A 20,318-nucleotide genomic window follows, 5' to 3' on the forward strand; every position below is an offset into this window, starting at 1 on the left:
GACACGGTATACACTCATGTGCACACACGTGTGTGTATCTTGACACCTCAGAATCAGACAACTGAGCAACATCAAGGCTATCCTTACTATCTACATGACCATCATGATTATTGACAGTTACTTAACTGCCCTTTGTATCACCTTTATTTTTAATCTGCAAAATGGGGTCATGAGTATGACTTTGTGGTAACAAAGTGTTGAAACAGTTCAGTGAAATCATTGCAAATGCAATGTTTACCATATAGTAGCTGCTCATAAGCAGCAGCAATTACTGTGTTAGCAAACCATGGCAAAAATAGATTGGAGTAGTTTATGATATTACAAATATAAATAACAATAATAACAATACCAGATGTATTCTGGTTTACTGTTTACAAAGCACATTCATAGGCTTCTCTTAAATAATAAGTTTTTGATGATACATGGAATAAATATTCAATATGCACTCTTCTAAAAATCCACTAAAGAGAATGTTATTGAAGAAAGAAAGGTTCTATTAAAATAACTTTTACAAATCATTCAATTATTTCCTTTTGTTAAGAACTTTAGTTCTATTTATGTTTACTGGATAGGGTCTTGAGACTTAAAAATATGTGCCATTATTCACTCAACTAAAATAGGCAGATTAGTATGAAATGATGTGCAAAATTTGGGGAAAAAAATTGAGTCCTAAAAGAAACTGAATTTCTGTCAAGCAGCATTGATTAATTTTATTTTACTTTCTTCACCCAATTTAGTCACAATATAAAACAAACTCCTATAAATTAATTGTAGAAAGACATAGTAAAAAAACTTTTCTAACAAATAAATCTTTAAACAAAAAATTTATAACTCTCTTGGGAAGGTAATTTATGTTACAATTAAACAAATTAAAGATGATCCACAGGGTCAATTTAATGGTCTTTAATAAGAGGCACAGGTTTGTATCTCACCTGTATTGAAGTTGCCAACAGATTGCCCTCAAAATCTTTCTAACCTTAGTAACTCAAGTGGCTGTTTTACAGGAGTCATAATAAGTTGTTTTGTTTATCAGATAACAAATCCCAAGGATCATTTTCTAATCTAGTGAATGTAAACTAGGTCATCCTCAGATATTAAATATCCTTTCTAAAAAATATAGTTTGTGTTACCTAAACTTAAATGTAAAATGTACATAATTGTATAATTATCAATCCAATGAAGGATGTAAAATATTATTTTAGCATATCTCTGAATATTCTTAAGAGTTTAAGCAGCACCAGATTGGACCTGGTGGAGTGGAAGGAAGGGAGGGAGGATAGGAATGGGAAAGTCAGTAGAATGAATAAAACATAACTTTCCTATGTTCATATATGAATACATTACCAGTGTAACTCCACATCATGTACAACCACAAAAATGGGAAGTTATACTCCATGCATATGTGATATCTCAAAATACATTCTACTGGGGGGAGGGAGGGAGGGGGCCTGGGGTTTTGGCTTAGTGATATAGCGCTTGCCTAGCATGTTTTAGGCACTGGGTTCAATTCTCAGCACCACATTGAGTAAATAAATAAATTAAATAAAGATATTTAAAAAATACATTCTACTGTCAAGTATGACTAAAAACAACAAATAGAAAAAAGAGTTTCAGTAGTACTGTTTGGATTAGAGAAAGGGGAATGATGGGAAGGGAGGGCGAATGGGAATAGAAAAGAGTAGAATGAATTGGAAATTACTTTCCTGTGTTCATATATGAATACCCAACCAATGTAATTCCACATCATGTACAAACCAAAGAATGAGAAATTGTACTCCATGTATGTATAATATATCAAAATACATTCTATTGTCATGTATAACTAAAAAAAGAACAAATAAAAATTTTTTTAAAAGAGTTTAAGTAGTACTGAATCATTATTTTACTTCTGTTCTTCTTTGGGAAGAAAATATGTAACATGGAAGGCTATCTTCAAACATTTTGTGAAACAAGGTAAAACATAATTAGAGTTTACATGTACAAAAATTACAGGATGGGCTTTAAAACATAAGTATATAGTGGGGCATAAAAATTAAATAACATCTTAAATATAAAATCGCAAATCAATATAACTTTGCTTTTCTCAATGAATATTCATTAATTGAATTAAGTTATTATTTAATATTAATATTAACTTAATATTCAATTTATCGATTAGCTATTCTCTCAAATCATTTGCTTTTGGACATGTGAAGATATAGAACACAGGAAAATTTACAAGCTCAGTTTTACATGAAAAGTTTGGCAGGTTAGAAGAAAAAGAACAAGGCTGAGATTCAAGCAGAAAGCACATATGTTAGCTGGGTAGATTCAAAAGAACTAAGTTCTTTTTTAAGATAACAAAGACACATGATGAAAGCTACACACAAATCTGGGGAGCTAACTCTACCTCCTTGATTCTTTGCTCCCAGAACCTCCACCATCAGTCCCTGATATGAAACAAATTGAGATCTTTGAGTTCTTGGAAAACAACGAAGACCTTTTCAGCTCTACTGAAGGTCAGGCCCCTGGGATATGTGCAGGTAATTATTATTTTCCTGTACTGTCTAATGTATTATGAGTCTACTAACATGAAAAATTATAGATCTCTATAATGAAGAGTTAATACCCAAATGACTCAATATTTATTTTTAATGAATTTCTGTACTACAACCGAAAAAACATACTATTATGTATTATTGCTATTACAAACAAGTGTTTTGAAGTCATGAATTCCAGAATCATAACACACAAATGAAAAAGTGAAAATCATGGAAATGAATATTTTCAATTTTGCTATTACTAGAGTTAATACATAATAATTTTCTATGGGGCAAAAATATTCAAAGTATTATTTTACTTCTATAGCCTTTTACAAATCATGTACTATATAAATAAATAGACACAGAACTAGAAAATAAATAATACGGAGTCAAGGTCAAATAGGGCAGCCCCTGGATTATAAATACCCAATAATCAGCAAGCTATAAAGTCATTGCCCCACATGTCCATGATTTGAAATTTTTCTATAGCTGCAAGATGATAGTCATTGTAAAAAGTCAAAACAAACAAAATAAGTTTTACAAACCTTACAATTTTTAAAAAATAATGGCTGCATTCAGTGTTCAGAAGTGGAGGATGGGGTAAGTTGTGAACACACACTGAGCTTAGGGAAACCAGCCTCACTACAGAAGGTCCACTGCCCAGAACAGTGACCTCCTTGATAGAGAATGCTTTCTCCACTGTGTGTGTGTGTGTGTGTGTGTGTTTTATATTTCTAAAGATCTGCATACAAGGGATTGTGGGGGCTTAATAAAGATTCCTTTAAAGAAAATAAAAATGTTCAGCAAGTTTTATAGTCTCCTTGACATTTACAGTTTAGTATGAACAGATTCAACTAAAATTGTTTAAAATCATTCAAATTAATTGCACCAAGAGATCCGAAGTTATCCCTTGTACATTTTCAGGTGTTCAGGAAAGGCCCTTGGGCTCCCAGTCTGTAGAGGGGTCACAAAGAACTGAAAAAGGAGTGAAGAACTGGAGGCGGGAGGACATACTAAAATTCAGTTGGCCCATGAGGAAAAGAGAAGAAATTTTCTTTTACTATGTAGCATGACCCCTTCGAGTCCAGAACATACCTAGTATCCTAGAGTATTATCTAGCAATACTCTACTGTTCTATGATATGGTTAGCTTTGGTAGGTCATGGTGGGAATTTCTTAATCTCTCATATATAACTTCCTAATGTAAAAAATGATAACTTATATAATATACAATCATTTTACATGTACGTCTTTGGTACACTATCCATTTATAAATGGGAACAGACTCTATTAGAGTATAAACAAAGATCAGCATTCAAATGTTTAAAAAGTAAATTTTTATATCCTACAAAGCAAGTTTTATTGTGGTTTAGTGATATGCTAAATAATCTTAATTTTATAACATTTGGAAAGACCCTGCTTATCCAGATGACACCTCCTTCTAAGGCACATATTAGATATTTTTAGACATGCTGGAAATACACTTGCAGAGTCAATCTATTAGGTAAAGACCAACTTTGAAAATGACAACAACAAATGATTCTTTTCTGATACTCAAGACCTTTAATGTTATATTTTAAAAATTAACTAATTTTTAAAAATTACTCTTTCTTAAAGTGTCAAGAGAACTGTGTAGTACTGTGTAATACTCTTGAATTTATAAGCATCACATTCTGTTGGATCTTATAAGAAAAATTATTAACTTCTTAAGACAACTTGTTAAGACAGCCTGATGATAGCTTTTACAAATAACTTAATGAATAACTTATACACAAGTTTTAAAATGTGCCAATATTTCAAATAATTTACAACTCTTTTAAAAAGATTTAGGATTTTTAAAAATCAAGCACTTTAGTATTTCCCATACATACCAGTGACCATATGTAGTACACACATTTATACTTCTCTTCTGAAGGTAAATTGTTGCTTTGCATTTAGTTTTTAAATACTAATCAATTATAAATACTAAAATGTTATATACAGTTTATAAATTTAATTTTATACTAAAATAGGGAGGTTTAAGAGATGCTCTCAAAACTGACATAAACAATATCAAGTTATTATAAATGTAATTAAACTTGTTATTTAAAAAGTGGACATTTTGAAACAAATCTGATGTATAAGAAATCTATCACATGAAATGAATTTTTAAACAAAATGTAAAACATAATGTATAAAAATATTTGCCTCAGGAAGAAAATCTTGTTGAACATTAGAGTCCGAGGTTCATATTGAACTCAAAATATTAGGAAGATTAAGTGATTCTCTGAACACCAGTGAGAAGTGTGTGGAAGACAGAGGTCACCCTTTGAAAGAAGATCTCTGTGACCTGTGTAAACTGGAGCCCCACAAACACTTCCAACAAGCATAGGTCAGGGTGGGGTCATGGCTCCAGGCCCTCTGGACCACTGTTCGCCCAGTGGAGTGTGCTCACCGCGTTAATCTCTCGTCCTTCAGCTCCAGGTCTGCCACTGTGATGAGCTGATCCAGTTTGAATTTAGTGTCAATAATTTCTGCATCCCGAGGAGAGTATGTGCCACCTTCTTTCTGCTTCTGTCGAATTCTAAAACAAGTACAATAAAGTCCAAGAAAGGAATATCTTTAAAAGCATAAGAATTAGGTTTAGTTTTCCTTTCAAAATATTTTATTGGTGCATTATAATTATACATAATAATGGGATTCATTGTTATAGTATTACATATTCATAGATGTACATGATAATAATTTGGTCGATTTCATTCCCCAGTACCTCCCCTTTCTCTCTGTTCTTCTATCATTCCCAGTCCTCTTTCCCTACTGGTTTTTTTTTCTATTAGTTTTCTTTATAAGTGAAGACATTTAATCAGATCATTTCTTTGTTAGAATCACTTCTCAGAATATGTGGCAATTTTAGAACTATTCAATTTTGTTTTGCCTGTTTTAATTCCACAGAACATTTTCTATTAAAGACTTTTAAAAGATAAAAATTTTGAAACAAATTGTTTGGTTTACATCCACAATTTAATAAGACTTGGTAGATCAAGGCCTGAACAACTGGCATATTTGAAATAGATGAGTCAGGGAGACTGAGGCTATGACCAGTTTCTTCTCACTCTAGCTGTCTCACTGATTTGCCATGAAAAGAAAATATGTTAAAGTGGAAATAGCTCAGTACTATTAATGTCAGTGCTAAAAAAATCCATTGTTTTTATATAATGAAACATTTTTACATGCATGCAAATACATATAAATGATTTTTAATTGCCTCATTGAATTTTTATGAAAATATTATGAAGAATATTATCTTTATTATAATCAGAAAACTCAGGTTCAAAATGAAGTCATATGAATCTGACAGCCTATAAATAATATTGATATTATGAGGTAATATGTAGCTATTTTATCAGCCACATAATTAACATTCATTATTTATTACGTATTACATATTGATGAAGAAATAGAAATTATAAAACATGGTCCCTATCTTCCAGGCACTAGGACCACTTGCCCTTATGGATTTCAGTCCTGCATTATTATTATTTCTTCTGGAAATCAAGCCCACCTGGATGAGTTCTCACTGCCTCTGAAGTGAAAACTCTCTCCATCCCTTTGGTTTAGGATTCCAAGAAGATCCAGCCCATATATCCCATCCAAAAAGAATTAGATGCTTCTACAAGCAATTCTAGTCTGCCTATCCTCCAATAATGATGGATAACTTCTACAAAAGAGCTCCCTGTCCTCTGCCCTGTTTGCCCACTGATAGGTTGCACATGACAACATTAGTTTGGGACTTCTTTCAGTCTTAGTTCCTTTACTGTCCTGTCCCTCAGACTAAGGAGAGTAGTTGCTTTCTTGCATTTGCTACTTCTAGGCTCCTTAGAATTCTCTTTTACCCACTTTTAGTAGCTTACCATTTCTTTTATTTAATATTCTTCACATTAAATTTTTCCCATTCAGATGACAGGAATTCCTTCCTTAGTCAATCTATGCTGCATATGTACTTCAGAACATCATAGTACACATGATAAATGAATAAAAAGTTTTTTTTCTGTCAATTTAAGAAAACTAAAAAGTAAATGTTTCCCATTCATATAACTACTGAGGATTCTGTCTCCTGATTGGACTGTGATTGATATAATGCCCGTAAAGCATCCTGGGAACGTGAGTACAAACAAATCTTACCTTGCAAATGCAAATATGGCTGTTCCAAGAAGAATTATTGAAAGGATACACAATGTTACTGAAAGAATGACCTCTACAGTTCTTTCTGAGAGTCCTTCACCTGGAAAAGAGGGGCAACATTATCAGTAAACATTGTCATAGAATACTATTTTGGGTTTCAAATCACAAAGAAAGATATTTTCTTGTTATATTGCTCAAGAATACAATTAAAAAAAAACCTGCTTATTCTCTTTTCCTAGATCATTTAATTTGGGGGCTCAATCCTTGGTCCTTTCCTCTTTCTAAACTCACTCCTTTGTAATCTCATCTAGCCTCATGGTTTTTACTTTTTACCTGTATAATGATGACTAGGATTTTAACCTATCAAATGCCATTCTTGTATAACCAATTGCTTACTATAAAGTTTATTTATAAGTATAACTAAAATATCAAAATTATTATGTGTGAAGCTGAGCCCCCACACTTTCTTCTTTTCAACTGCATCCTTCCATCTCTCAGAAGAAATTTTATTACTCCTGTTGCTCAGGAGTATATTTCTTACCCTAACCCTGAGCAACAGGAGTAATAAAATATATATATATATATATATATATATATATATATATATATATATACATATATATATATTAAATATATAGTAATAAAAAATATATATATAGTAAAATATATTATATAAAATTCATGAGGAAATTCTGTTGCACTGTATTCAAAGTATGCACAGTATTTACTATATGAATGCAAGGAGCCTTGAAGAGACAGTAATTCCAAAGTAGGAATAGGAGTAAAATAAATTCAAAATATATAATGGTACCATAAAACCAGGAAGCTAACAAAGGCTAATAGCATGAAGTGAATAAAAGATAGGGGCTGTGGTTGTGACTCAATGGTAGAGTGCTTGCCTAACATGTGTGAGGCACTGGGTTTGATCCTCAGCACCACATAAAAAATGAGCAAATAAAGGTATAAAAAAAATAATCTTGAAGGGGCTTCTAATGGCCAAAGAGATAATGATTTAATATGTTAAAGAATAAAAACTGAAAATTTTAAAACAGGTTGAATATATTTTAATGAATGATTTTATATTTTAAAAAATGATTTTAAAAATCATTTTTAAAACATTCATATTATCAATAAGAGAAAAAATAAATAAAAATACTGATTTGTAAGATTTAATTATGGCAACACCATTTTCTTACTATAAATAATTGTAATCAACTCTGATTAAAATTTGTAATTTTATGGTTCATATGAACTGTATTTTATGAATTATTTTTTTAAAGAAAATAGCCCTAGTTAAGAAGATAAAGCTCTTTGTTTGAAGAGAATTCTACTTAATAAATGTAGAAAGAATAAAATTTAAGAAATGCAGAGGGATAAAATTTTTAAAATGACCATTTCATATTCCTAATGAAATATCTGATTCAGGTAACAATCATAAATGCATTTTAAAATATTAAGAGAAAGGTTGATAGGGAACTAAACATTAGTATGATGTCAAAATATCACCCCATCTACTATTTGCTGATGGTAAGTAAGAAAACACAGCTTTATAAGGAGGAATCATACTGTTACTTCCTACAAATCAATTTTACCATCCATGTAATAAAAAGCTACTACATACATATTACATAGTATTAAAATATTAAAGATTTATGATTGATTGTCTTTAACTATGGCAATATAATAATTTTTTTATTAAGAAACATGCTGAAGCTTTAGCACTGGAATATCATGCTGTCTATAACCTACCATAAATTATTTCAGAAATAAATAATGAATTGTAAAAAATCAATGAAAAGAATGTCAAAATGTAATAATCTTGAAATTTAGTTAGAAGGTATTTGAGGGTTCATGATGCTCTTCTTTCTACTTATAGTTTTGCTCCACTCTCTTCTTAACAAGCTCTGCTTCTTGTACCCTGATCCAGGCCACCACCTTGTCTTGCATGAATTATTGTAAGGACACCTAACAAGACTCCCTGTCCACCCTTGTCTTGCCATCTATTTTTAACAGAGAAACCAGGATAAGCTTTTTAAAACATCATCCCTCTCTGAAAATCCTCCTCATGGCTCACAGAGGAAAGCTAAAGTCCCTCCAATGGCCCCTGTGACCTGGTCTCTGATTTACTCTCTGGACCCCAGTTAACTCTCTTACTTCCCTTCCATACTTACCTTGTTCAGGCTCTGGAGCCAGACTAGCTTTTTTACTGAAGAGTGACCACATCACTCATAGTATATTGTTTTTGTGGTAATTTCTTCCTCTGCCTGAAGAGGTAAAATACTTGAGAATCTGCCTGAGTGACCATTTCATTCTCTGCAAGGGTTTGCTCAAACACTTTCTCAATGACTACTTGCTATGGACTGAACACTAATCACCCCCAAATTCATATGTTAAAGTGCTAGCCACCAGTGTGGCTGGATTTGGAGAAAGGAAGAAATTAGTTTAAATGACATCATAAGGGTGGGGCTCTGATCAGATAGAATGAGTGTTCTTGTAAGTACAGATGCAAGAGAGTTTACGCTATTGTGCTTATTTTCTCTCCTTCCTTCTTCTACTCTCCTTCCCTCTTTGCCCTCTTCCTCTCCCTTTCTACTTCCACACTTGTACCAAGTAAATGCCATGTGAGGACACAGAAAGAAGGCATCCATCTGTAAGTCAGAAGAAGGACCTCACCAGATACCACATGTGCTGGAACCTTGATCTTAGACTCTACATGGTAAGAAAACAAACTTCTGTTTTGAAGACACCTGGTCTATGGTATTTTGTGGTGGCAGCCTGATCAGACTCCACCGTATCTAGGATACCACCTGTACCCTGGATAGAGCATTAATCTCCAGGTTATACAAAGAACTCAAAAAATTCAGCACCAAATAATAATAATAAGCTAATCAGTAAATGGGCAAAGGATTCCAACAGGCACTTAACAGAAGAAATACAAGTGGTCAACAAATATATAAAAAAATGTTCAACATCTCTAGCAATTAGAGAAATACTAATTAAAATCACACTGAGATTCCATCTTACTCTAGTCAGAATGGCAATTATTAAGAATATAAGTAACAACAAATATTGGTGAGGATGTGGGTAGAAAGGTTCATTCATACATTGTTGGTGGAATTGCAAATTGGTGCTCCACTCTGGAAAGTAGTATGGAGATTCCTTAGAAAACCTGGAATGGAATCACCATTTGACCCAGTTATCTCACTCCTTGGTCTATACCCAAAGGACTTAAAATCAGCATACTACAGTGACACAGCCACATCAATATTTATAGCAATTCAATTTACAATACCCAAGCTATGGAAGCAACCTAGGTATCCTTCAATGAATGAATAGATAAAGAAAATGTGGTATTTACACACAGTGGACTATTACTGAGCCATAAAGAAGAATTAAATTGTGGCATTTGCCAGTAAATGGATGGAACTGGAGAATATCATGCTAAGTGAAATAAACCCACCCCCCAAAACCAAAGGGCAAATGTTCTCTCTTATATATGGATACTAACCCACAACAAGGAAGGGTAGGGTGGAGAAGAAAAGAAGTCCACTGATTAAACAAAGGGAAATGAAGGGAAGGAATGGGAGGGGTATAGGAAGGACAGTAGAATTAATTGGACATAACTTTCATAGCCTTGTATTTGTACATGACCAGGTTAACTCAGCATTATGTACAACTACAAGAATAGGATCCTAATTAGTATAGGTTACACTCCATGTATGTATAGTATAACAAATTACATTCTACTGTCATGTATGACTAAAATAAATGAGCAAATAAATAAATAAAATTTTAAAAAATTAAAATATATACACATTCCATGTACTTTCTGCCTCTCCTCTTCTACACCCCCTACACTCTGTTTTACTTTTTTTTCTCCATATATCTTATGTTTTAAAATATTTACATATTTTTTATTCTTATTATTTACTGTCCAGAATGTAAGCTCCCTGAGGACAGAGGTCATTGTGCTATTTAAAACTACCCCCAAGTTCTGAGACTAGTAATGGAAAGATGGCAAATGCTCAAAAAACATTTATTAAATTTACTAATGAACAAATATATGATTTTGAAGTGATATTAAAATTTTCAGGTTGACAATTTAGCACTGAACAAAATAAGATGAAAATTATTAAACAGTTATTTTAGGCACAACTACTAATTATAAGCAATTTTAAGTTACATGATTTATAATTTTGCTGGAAAAAATGTTTCAGTTCAATGATACAACACATTAACTATGTATAAAATATGCAGATTAATATTTTATCTTTTTCTCTAGATTGTTGCTTATGAATTGCTACCAATATGAAAGGGTTCCTGTGGCTATCCTGCATGGTACATTTAAATGAATAGTGAATTTTTAACAGTTATCAGAGCTTCATGGTCCCCTACTATCTCCAGCTTCATTTAAAAGATGCTGTTAACAGCCCATATCTTAAAAATATTTTAGCTGCACTGTTTTCATACATTAAAATATGGTTTGTTTTATGAATTTCACATGCTATCTCTAACTGGATATGCTTGGGAAAGGAAGCATGAAGATGAATAAAGAATCATCTTATCAGGTTCCAATGAATCACTGGGCCTTAGAACTCAGTGGGAAAAAAATGTTTTCATAGACCACACACAAAAAAAAACCTTCAGATTAGATTTCCATTTCAAAGCACTGGCCAAGTGAGGAAATGACATATAATATATTAATAAACAATATGTAATCTTCTGGGCACATGCATTTCAAAAGTGCCACCAGGACAGGACAAAATGTACCCTGATTGTCAAGTTCACTTTCTGATTCACTGCTGTGCATGAACCCACAGAGCATTACCAGTACAGAATGAGGTCACTTCTCCAAATCCTTTCAGAGAAAATAGAATTTTTTTACTTGCTTCTTTTTGTAATATGCACAAGTCATTTCCTAACTTGATTTAAAACACTGTGACAGAACAAATTAAATTGTTTTGCTTGCATAATTAATTATCCTGTTGTAATTTAATTCATCAAATTGCAAAGCACTAACTTTTCATAAGCATTATCTTTTAACTCAAATTATTATTTAAATTCAATATAGGGATCCAAAGTTTTAAGCTTTTTAAAACACCTATAAGAAGACCCTGGAATTAAATGACATATAAAACTTATAATACCATGTCTGGCTCCTCATACAGATACAGATAAAGTGCCTTTTTATTATTTTAAAAAGTTCTCAGAATTAAAGGGTAGGAAATTTTTCTTTCTCTTTGGTATTGGGGATTGAATCTAGGAATGCTTAACCACTGAGCTGCATCCCAGTGCCCTCCTTTTAAAAAAATATTTTTGTTTTACACACAGGGTCTCATTAAGTTGCTTTCGGTCCTCACTAGGTTGCTGAGGCTGCTTTGAACTTTTGATCCTCCTGCCTCAGCCTCCCAAGCTGCTAGAATTACAGGTGTGTGACACACACCTAGCTAGGGAGTTTCTCTGTTCTTTTGATCCAGTGCTAGTCATTTGGGATATACACACACTGCACAAAGAATTACTAAGAATTACTCGATTTCATTATTTAAAAATGTATTTAGATAGGAGAAATACATGATAAGTATTTGAGGTGATGGATATATTAGTTAGAAAGATTCTCAATCTACACTGTATACATTTATCTCAGCATCATGTTGAACCCATCAATACACACAATAATACTCAATAAATGTTTTAAAAAATAAATACAAATTATAATGCTTCAAGGGATGTCATTTCTATCCATTAAAATTGGCAACATGTTAAAAATGGATAATCAACATTTTTTGCCAGGGTGTGGGAAAAAGTCACTCTTCATTGTAAAAAGGCATTATCTTACCTACGTGCACAAAAACAAAGCCTGCTCATTTGTGAATGTGAATGATAACTTCAAAAAGTCAAGACAAGGAAGTGAAAAAGACAGCAACTAAAAATAATTAAAAATATTGAGAAGACAAAGTGGTACAGCAAGGATAGGGAGCCTGTGAGAGCAGAGACATCACCACTAGTAGTGAAAATGCAAGTTACTTGGGCACATAGTGATTTTCAGCCAGTATGGTACAGTAGTTGTAAACATAGGACTCACTGGAGTTGTGCTGTTTTGATCTGAAAGCCAGGCCTGACAACACTTTTTTTTTTCTTTTCTCTCTCTCTCTCTCTCTCTTTCATTCTCTCTTTCTTTCTTTATTTGTGGCTAAAATCCTTGGATAAACTGCTTAAGGATGTGATTCTTCAGATTTCTTGCCTATGTATTGGAACTATCATAAATAAGAGGTCATGTTACAGAGTTAGAGTGAAGAATATACAAGTTTACATGTAAAATCCCTTAAAAGCTTGGAACATGAACAAACGATGTCAGCTATCTTTATTAATGAACATTTCATATTGATACATCCATTGCCTCATCTGAATTAATCTCCTAATTAGCTTATGAGATATATATTACGGTACTCTTTCTGAATTAAGATTTCAGAAGTTAATTTGCTATGTAACCAACCTGAGGTCACAAATGCTGCATACATACTAAAATTGCCTGACTAATAATGCCTGTCTGATTGCAGAGTTTGTGAGGTCTAGCGCCACATCACTGCTTTGTTAACAAAATAAAACTCTCCTTTGCTCCTCTGGTGCCTTAGAAGAAGTGATCCTTTTGCTGCAAATGACACATAACTCCCTAGTTCTACATCTGAGTGAGTATATTGGGACTTTTCATTGTTAGCACAGTAATTAAATGAGAAGTGTTATGACAAAAGAAAACAATCACGGAGTGCCTTTGCCATGGGGTTTAAGGTTTCATCTAGTGCAGCTTTAATGAGAGCCCTGTAAGGTGCAGAAAGGGGTGACTGGTATTCAAATCACAGGAATCCACTATAATTAAACCTTGTAATCAAAACATTGCTTACAAGCTGTTTCCATAAACTGGTGTGCCCAAGAAGGATTTAAAAAAAAAAGAGTTTGAATATCTTGTGAATTATGTTAATAAAAAAATGCTAATGCTCAGTCTTGAATGAAAACAAAATATGTACATTACAAGTATGTTTTTTAAGGATTAAAGTAATGTCTATGTCATTTCCCTTGTTTATGCCTATGGTACATAAAAATTTCCCTAAATGCAGATGCTTCTTCACTGTGGCCCCATTTCACTTTGTACTTTAGTTCCTTTTACTAAACTTAAACGTTTTTTAGTTAGTCAGTCTATAGTGATTTTTCTGCCTCTATTTTTAATTCCATATAACATTTCTGAAAGGGAAAACTACCACCAAAATGAACTGTAGAAATGTAGCCTTGCCAGAAGGCTTTTATATCTTGAAAGTTTTAATTGATATGCGAGCAACTCAGCCCGAGTTCATTGCCTGTGGTGTGCAAAATACCAATGAGTGAATGCTTATCCACGGGTGGTTGGATGACCTAGATGGGCCCTGGACTTCTTTCACTGAAGTCTAGGATTACATGCACACTTAAGTCTTTACTTGCCAGGAATGCTGACACCACTAGCCTGCTGTGGATGATATCATCTATCCTAACACACGACATATATGGGAGAAAAAGGATGCAACCGTACTTTGTCATTTTCTGATGACACAAGGGGTATTATACCAATTACTTCACTCTTTGCTTGTCCCCATCCTCATAGCCATAAAATCGTTCTTGCCATAGACTTTTGCTCATTATAGAAATTGTCACTTTTATTTCCTGTTCGAGTCTTTCTACTCTTTTTTGACAATGGTTTTTTTTTTTTTTTCAAGAACTGTTTTGACTCTATGGCCTTCTATTAAAGTCCTCCTTTCCCATCTGTCACTGTTTTACTAGCTAAATATATATTACACAACAAAAACCAATTACAAAGCCACTATTTATCAGGAGAGACTCCTTGGAAGACCACTCTAAAGGGGAGTCTAAAAGGCCATCCTTATGTCACTGTTAACAAGTAATATACTAAAGTATGACAAATTTGATAATAGATACATGGGACCTTTTCTTGTCAGTAAGTCTTACCAGCCCAGAGACTTTATATCTACTGTGTTCAGTCTATAATTCAACAGTCCCTCCATCCCTACCCTTCTCAGGATCCTATGCTTTGTCCTTCACGTCACATATCTCACATGCTCTGGATTCCTGCTGTTACCAGAGCACACAAACATTTGTATCTGGGCCCCTGGGGTGGTGGTGGTTATGATTCCAGTGAAGGAACCAGATAACAAACTGTGTAATTTTGTTACTTTCCATAATTGGTTGTTGTATTCCAATACTTTGACTGTGAATGGAGGGCAGAAATACAAGGCCATCGCTGAGAAGCAGCAGGATACTAGAGTGCTGGATGAAGCCCGTCCTTGGCCAAAGGGAAGCCAATTGACAGAGTCTAAGGAATCATGTCCCTGAACATCAGGGTTCCTAATGCCTGGCTCTCCCCATTCTTTCTTATTTCTATTACTCTGGATGCCTCCAATAAGTGAATGAACATGTCCTCCTATCTATCATCTGTATGAAGTCAGAAAGCTGATGAGAGACAAATCACATAATACCCAGCACAGCAAGCCTAGTTCTGTTCAGCCTTGCTCCTATAAAATATCATCCAAGACAAATGAGTTATCCATATTGTCTTTTATCATTTACCAGTAAATGCACCAGGATCACTATTTAGCTGCAGTGATGGCTTCTGAATGCTGTAAGCTATAGCAAATTATACAGATGACCACAAGACATTCACTTTGCCAAGGTGGTATTAGGGTGTAATAGATTCACCTACCAAATTAAGAACTGCTTGATACAATTTCAAAATCACAAATCAAGTTGGCTATCTTGAAAAAGATTAAAATATTGGGTGAAATTAATCAGGCCAGTGGTTTTATAGAATTAAACAGCTTAGCCAAAGATATTTGTTTTATTCCTCTGTAAACACTTGTTAGCAATCCATGTGCCCCCAATATTTTATTTCTTCAAGATGAAGTTTCTCTATATAGGGCCTGCAGAAGGTGGCTCTTTATACAATTACTATTTCTACACTCTGATGAGAATTTCTGCCTAAAAATGGTAGAACAATCTATCTTTCTGCAGTTATGACTCTCACTGAAATCTACCCCTAGCTCATAATCTATCAAGCAACAGCTCACTAGGATCTGAGCATCACAAAGTCCACACATTTTCAGATAGCCCAGAGACACACTATTCTTGAGTCCCTTAAGGTATTATAGATGGCTAACTTGGGAGGTTTGAGGGAGTGTGCAATAGAAATAGGAATCCCTCTGACCTCTCAGTGAAGTCCTAGGGAAATAATTTCTCCTAAATAAAGATATTTACATAATCTTTAATTATATACTATCCAAAAGAAGCTATGAAGCATTTAAAAATTCACTAAATATAAAATATTAACATCTTTACATATATTATTTCATTTTAAACTTTCAATAACCCTTCAAAGAAGATACTCCCATTACCATTTTTCAAATGGAAACTGAGATTATAAAAATTAAATTATCTGTTTTAAGTGACAGAGCCAAACATTTGAATCCAGTCCTCAAATCTTTTATCTGAAGAATTGTGGTATGGAATCCTGTGTTGGCATGCTGGAATCCATGTCCAGACAATTAATTATAAAAATAATCTAATGTTGGTTTCTTCATCTGTAAAATGGAGCAAACATTAATACCTACGTTTTCCATTTCCAACACAATTGATGTTATAGGCTGTCCTGTGCATTGTAGAAATTCAGCAGCACTCTGCCCACTAGATGCCATCACCATTGACAACAGCACTGTTTTGGCAAACACAGATGGTTCCAGACACTGTCAAATATCCCCTATGGCATAAATCATGCTGGCTGAGAAACACCGAACCAACTTGTAGGGAAGGGTTCATCAGTTAATACGAGAGAAGAATCTAGAAGTGTGTCTGGTACAGAATACTTAATGTTAGAAATGATTATGGGATGGTAACTTTGATGACAATGAGGATGATGATATACATGTGCACTTGACTAAAGTGTGTGAGTATCTGATTTAGGTCTTATTTAGATGAGTGTAATTGAAGAAACTCATGAAAGAGTTGAATAAAAGAAAATAACTATATTAAGGGACTTATAATCTTCAAGTGGTTTGGAATTACTCAAGCAAAATTTCTATAAGCTTATTACTCTTTTATTAGACAACAATATTTGACACATCAGATTGTATATTTAAGAAACCAAATAACTATTTATTTAGGTAATGTTAGCAGATGTCAGCATAGAACCAATACCCTACAAAATCTAAACCCGGATCTAAATGGACAGAATATCTATCTTTTCAAAGAACATTAGAAACACTATTTTTCCATACAACTAATCTTGAAATAAGTTTGCACATGAATATCCAGCCACAAATTAATAAATTTACTAAATATTTAACAAATGTTTCAACTATAATAAACATGCTGAGATTATAAATTAAACTACAAAATTTGTCTTACCTAAAGTCTTAATAGGGTCAGAGTAATCAGAGTCAGTAAATTGTCCCATGACATTTGTGGCTCTAAATTTAAATCTATGAAGTAAAAAATAAGATTAAAAACAAACAATTTGCACATCACATGAATGAATAATTTAGCAAACAATTATGAAAACTGAATATTTTATTCAAGAGAAAATGAATTTGCAACATGTAATCTTAGAATTTAGTTACCTTCAGGACAAATTATACTGAATCTATATGAGATGAATAATTATCCTGCACTTGGGCCTGTTGAGTTTGTGACTAAAAATTTGGTCAAACTCATGGAAAGTCAGAAGTTTAAGCAAATCACCTTCCTCATAGATTCATTTGGATGGAATGATTTAATATATATGAAAATGTGTTCCACTAGGATACTTAATAAATATAAGACATAATAACTTACATACCTCAACCATCTTTGAAAGTACTATTGAATCTGGTTATAGGATAATGTTAATTATAATGATAATACAAAACATGGCTTTTTCACATGTAAATAAGAAAAGTGCTTCTTATTTCTGTGTGTGCACAGTTGTATTTGCCCACTTTTTTTTTTTTTGTTTTGCTTTTACAATATTTAAAATAGAAAAAGGTACAGAAGAAAAGGAAGCCTAAAAATTACAGGGTGATTTTATGATGTCACAGACAATTGAAATTTGCCTCATTTAAAAACGCAAGACACATGGTATTTAAAATATAAAACCAACAAATTGAAATAATGATTTACTCCCTACCATTATCAAATTCTTATGATTTTATTTGTTATATGAAGAGTGTGTTTGGGAAACAAATATACAAAATAATAAATAAGAATAAATATGAAATTTTGTGGTACATTATTTTTAAGGCTATCACATGCTTGATGGGTAAAATTCAAGCAAAAACCTAGAATTTAAACAAAAGTAATTACAATTTCATACTAAATGTCAAAACATTACTTTTTTAGTTGCTTAATTTCTCTCACTTTTCTAAAGTTAACTTGGCCTAAGACATTCATAAGGAATTTATTATCCAGGTATGATGGTACAACTGTAATCCCAGCTACTATGAAGCCTGAAGCAGGAGGATCACAAGTTGTAGGCCAGCGTTGGCAACTTATTGAGACATTGTCTCAAAATACATAGGTCTGAGGATGTAGCTCAGAGGTAGAACATTTGCTGTACATGCATAAGACTCTGGGTTCAATCCCCAGTACTTAAAAAAAAAGAAAGAAAAAAATTTAATTATGCTTTAACTAGTAGGAAAAATTGAAAGAACTTGGTTTTTAAAAAATAATTCATAAAAAAACTATATTTTGAAAATCAAATAAGGTGAAGTTGCTGCTTTTAAAAGTTATAGTCCTATGGGGCTGGGATTGTATCTCAGCAGTAGATTGCTTGCCTAGCATGTGCAAGGCACTGGGTTCAGTACTCAGCACCATATAAAAACAAATAAATAAAATAAAGGTATTGTGTCCAACTACAACTAAAAAATAAGTATAAAAAATTACAGTCTTATAATAATCGATTCAATAGAATAAATCAATCAATAAATTTAACAAATAACTTAATAAAGCCAAAATGTCAGCATTGATTTTTAATATATTAAGTTACTAATGGCTACAAGATTCCAAAATAATAAAGTAATAAAGATTTCTATCACTCATTCAGATGTTTGGTATGATAAAAGCAGAGTTATTGCTAGGAGTGGCATACAAGGAAACCATTGTTAGTTGAGAGTATGATAGTGTTTCTGAAAACCTGTACATAAGCATGCACAGTAAGATGAATGAAAGACACATTAGTCACATTGTCCTCCACCAAACAAATTAAATTCCTCTACCTATTTATGCTCTCCAATACCACATTTTCATATTACTTTTATGTAACTTATCACATCAAAGCCTAATCTCTTTCAGATTTTCATGACTCCCATATAATACTATATATTTACAGAATGAAAAGATAATGCCTTGTTAATCTTTCAATTTCCAATGCCTAGAAGATCAGATCCACTCCACACACTGGATATCCAATGCTTACTGGAAAGATGAAAGATGAGGAGATGGATGGATGAAAGATTCCTACAGACTTGCTGACAACATGTACTTGACAGAAACTGTACTTACAAATACTGCTTTTTTGGTTTCAGAGGTCCATTGCAAATTTTGTCTTCATTGCCAGGAATCATACATGCATTATCAGCACCTATGACATAGATTTCTTCATTGCCACTGAACTTTGTCTTTCCTTCTATACATGGAGGGTTAGGGAAGCCTTCATTTGTAAAATATGGCCTTGCTTTATTAAAATATGCATCATACCACTTTGTTACATTTCCATCATGCTGAGCTATTTTCAGGAAAAAAAGAGAATAATGATTACAAGTAACATATGAATGCATTTTCACATTTATAAAGAGTGCTTTCATAATTACACTAGGAGAATCTAGATGCAACATCATTTGCTCTGTGAACAACTAGGGATGACATAGCTGATCTGCCTTGATAGACAGGTAATCCTGTCCTGCTCCCTCACACAAATCTAAAGCATCATTATGAACAATGATTTCTCACATATAGAAAGAATGTCCTTCAGTCAAGGATCACCCTCTTCTACACACTTCAGAAGAAGCTATCATGATTCCACTTTGCCAAAATCAAAACAATTCTACCAGTGTGTGGATTAAGTAAATCATACACATTCTTTTTTGTGTGTATGATGTTGGGGATTGAACCCAGGTCCTTGTGCATGCAAGGCAAGCACTCTACCAACTGAGCTACATCCCCAGACCTAAAATACACATTTTAAAATTCCTGTTCTCATTTTGGTAAAATATATTATGCATAAATAAATGGGTACTATAATGAGTGATATTATTAATAATTTATTCAACTTGAGTTGTGTGATACTGAAATTTCTTTAGCATTCAGGAATGCACACTGTACAATTTGACAAGAGATATTGACATCTGAGGATACCTCCTGTTTCTGCCACAAGCACTTGTACACTTTTGATTGGTCCATGATCATCATTGTAATAACATATTGGCATTCTGATTGTAATTGTTGTTGAAGTCACAAGCAGTTTTCCTGTGGCATCATAAATAGGGGTTGGCTTGGTTTTTGGTCTTGCTGGAGCTTTAAATAAAAAAAAAATAAATAAACATCACCATAAATGATTCTTTTGTTTCTA

The 20,318-nt window shown here is 33.1% G+C and overlaps 1 protein-coding gene across 1 annotated transcript in view; it reads right to left on the minus strand.

Moving 5' to 3' along the window:
- Positions 1-20,318, minus strand: part of Ptprq (protein tyrosine phosphatase receptor type Q) — a 214,322-nt gene that overhangs the window by 36,896 nt on the left and 157,108 nt on the right. The window contains exons 31-35 of the mRNA XM_046465089.2: positions 20,105-20,263; positions 19,253-19,475; positions 17,123-17,196; positions 6,683-6,782; positions 4,956-5,084 (exon numbers count right to left, since the gene is read on the minus strand). Coding sequence (XP_046321045.1) covers positions 4,956-5,084; positions 6,683-6,782; positions 17,123-17,196; positions 19,253-19,475; positions 20,105-20,263 — 685 coding nt within the window. The remainder of the gene's footprint in view (positions 1-4,955; positions 5,085-6,682; positions 6,783-17,122; positions 17,197-19,252; positions 19,476-20,104; positions 20,264-20,318) is intronic.

The sequence above is a fragment of the Marmota monax genome, unplaced genomic scaffold (genome assembly GCF_021218885.2).
Source record: "Marmota monax isolate L192 unplaced genomic scaffold, Marmota_monax_Labrador192_F-V1.1 WCK01_AAM20220418_F8-fsc00146, whole genome shotgun sequence".
In the NCBI taxonomy this organism is placed as follows: Eukaryota; Metazoa; Chordata; class Mammalia; order Rodentia; family Sciuridae; genus Marmota; species Marmota monax.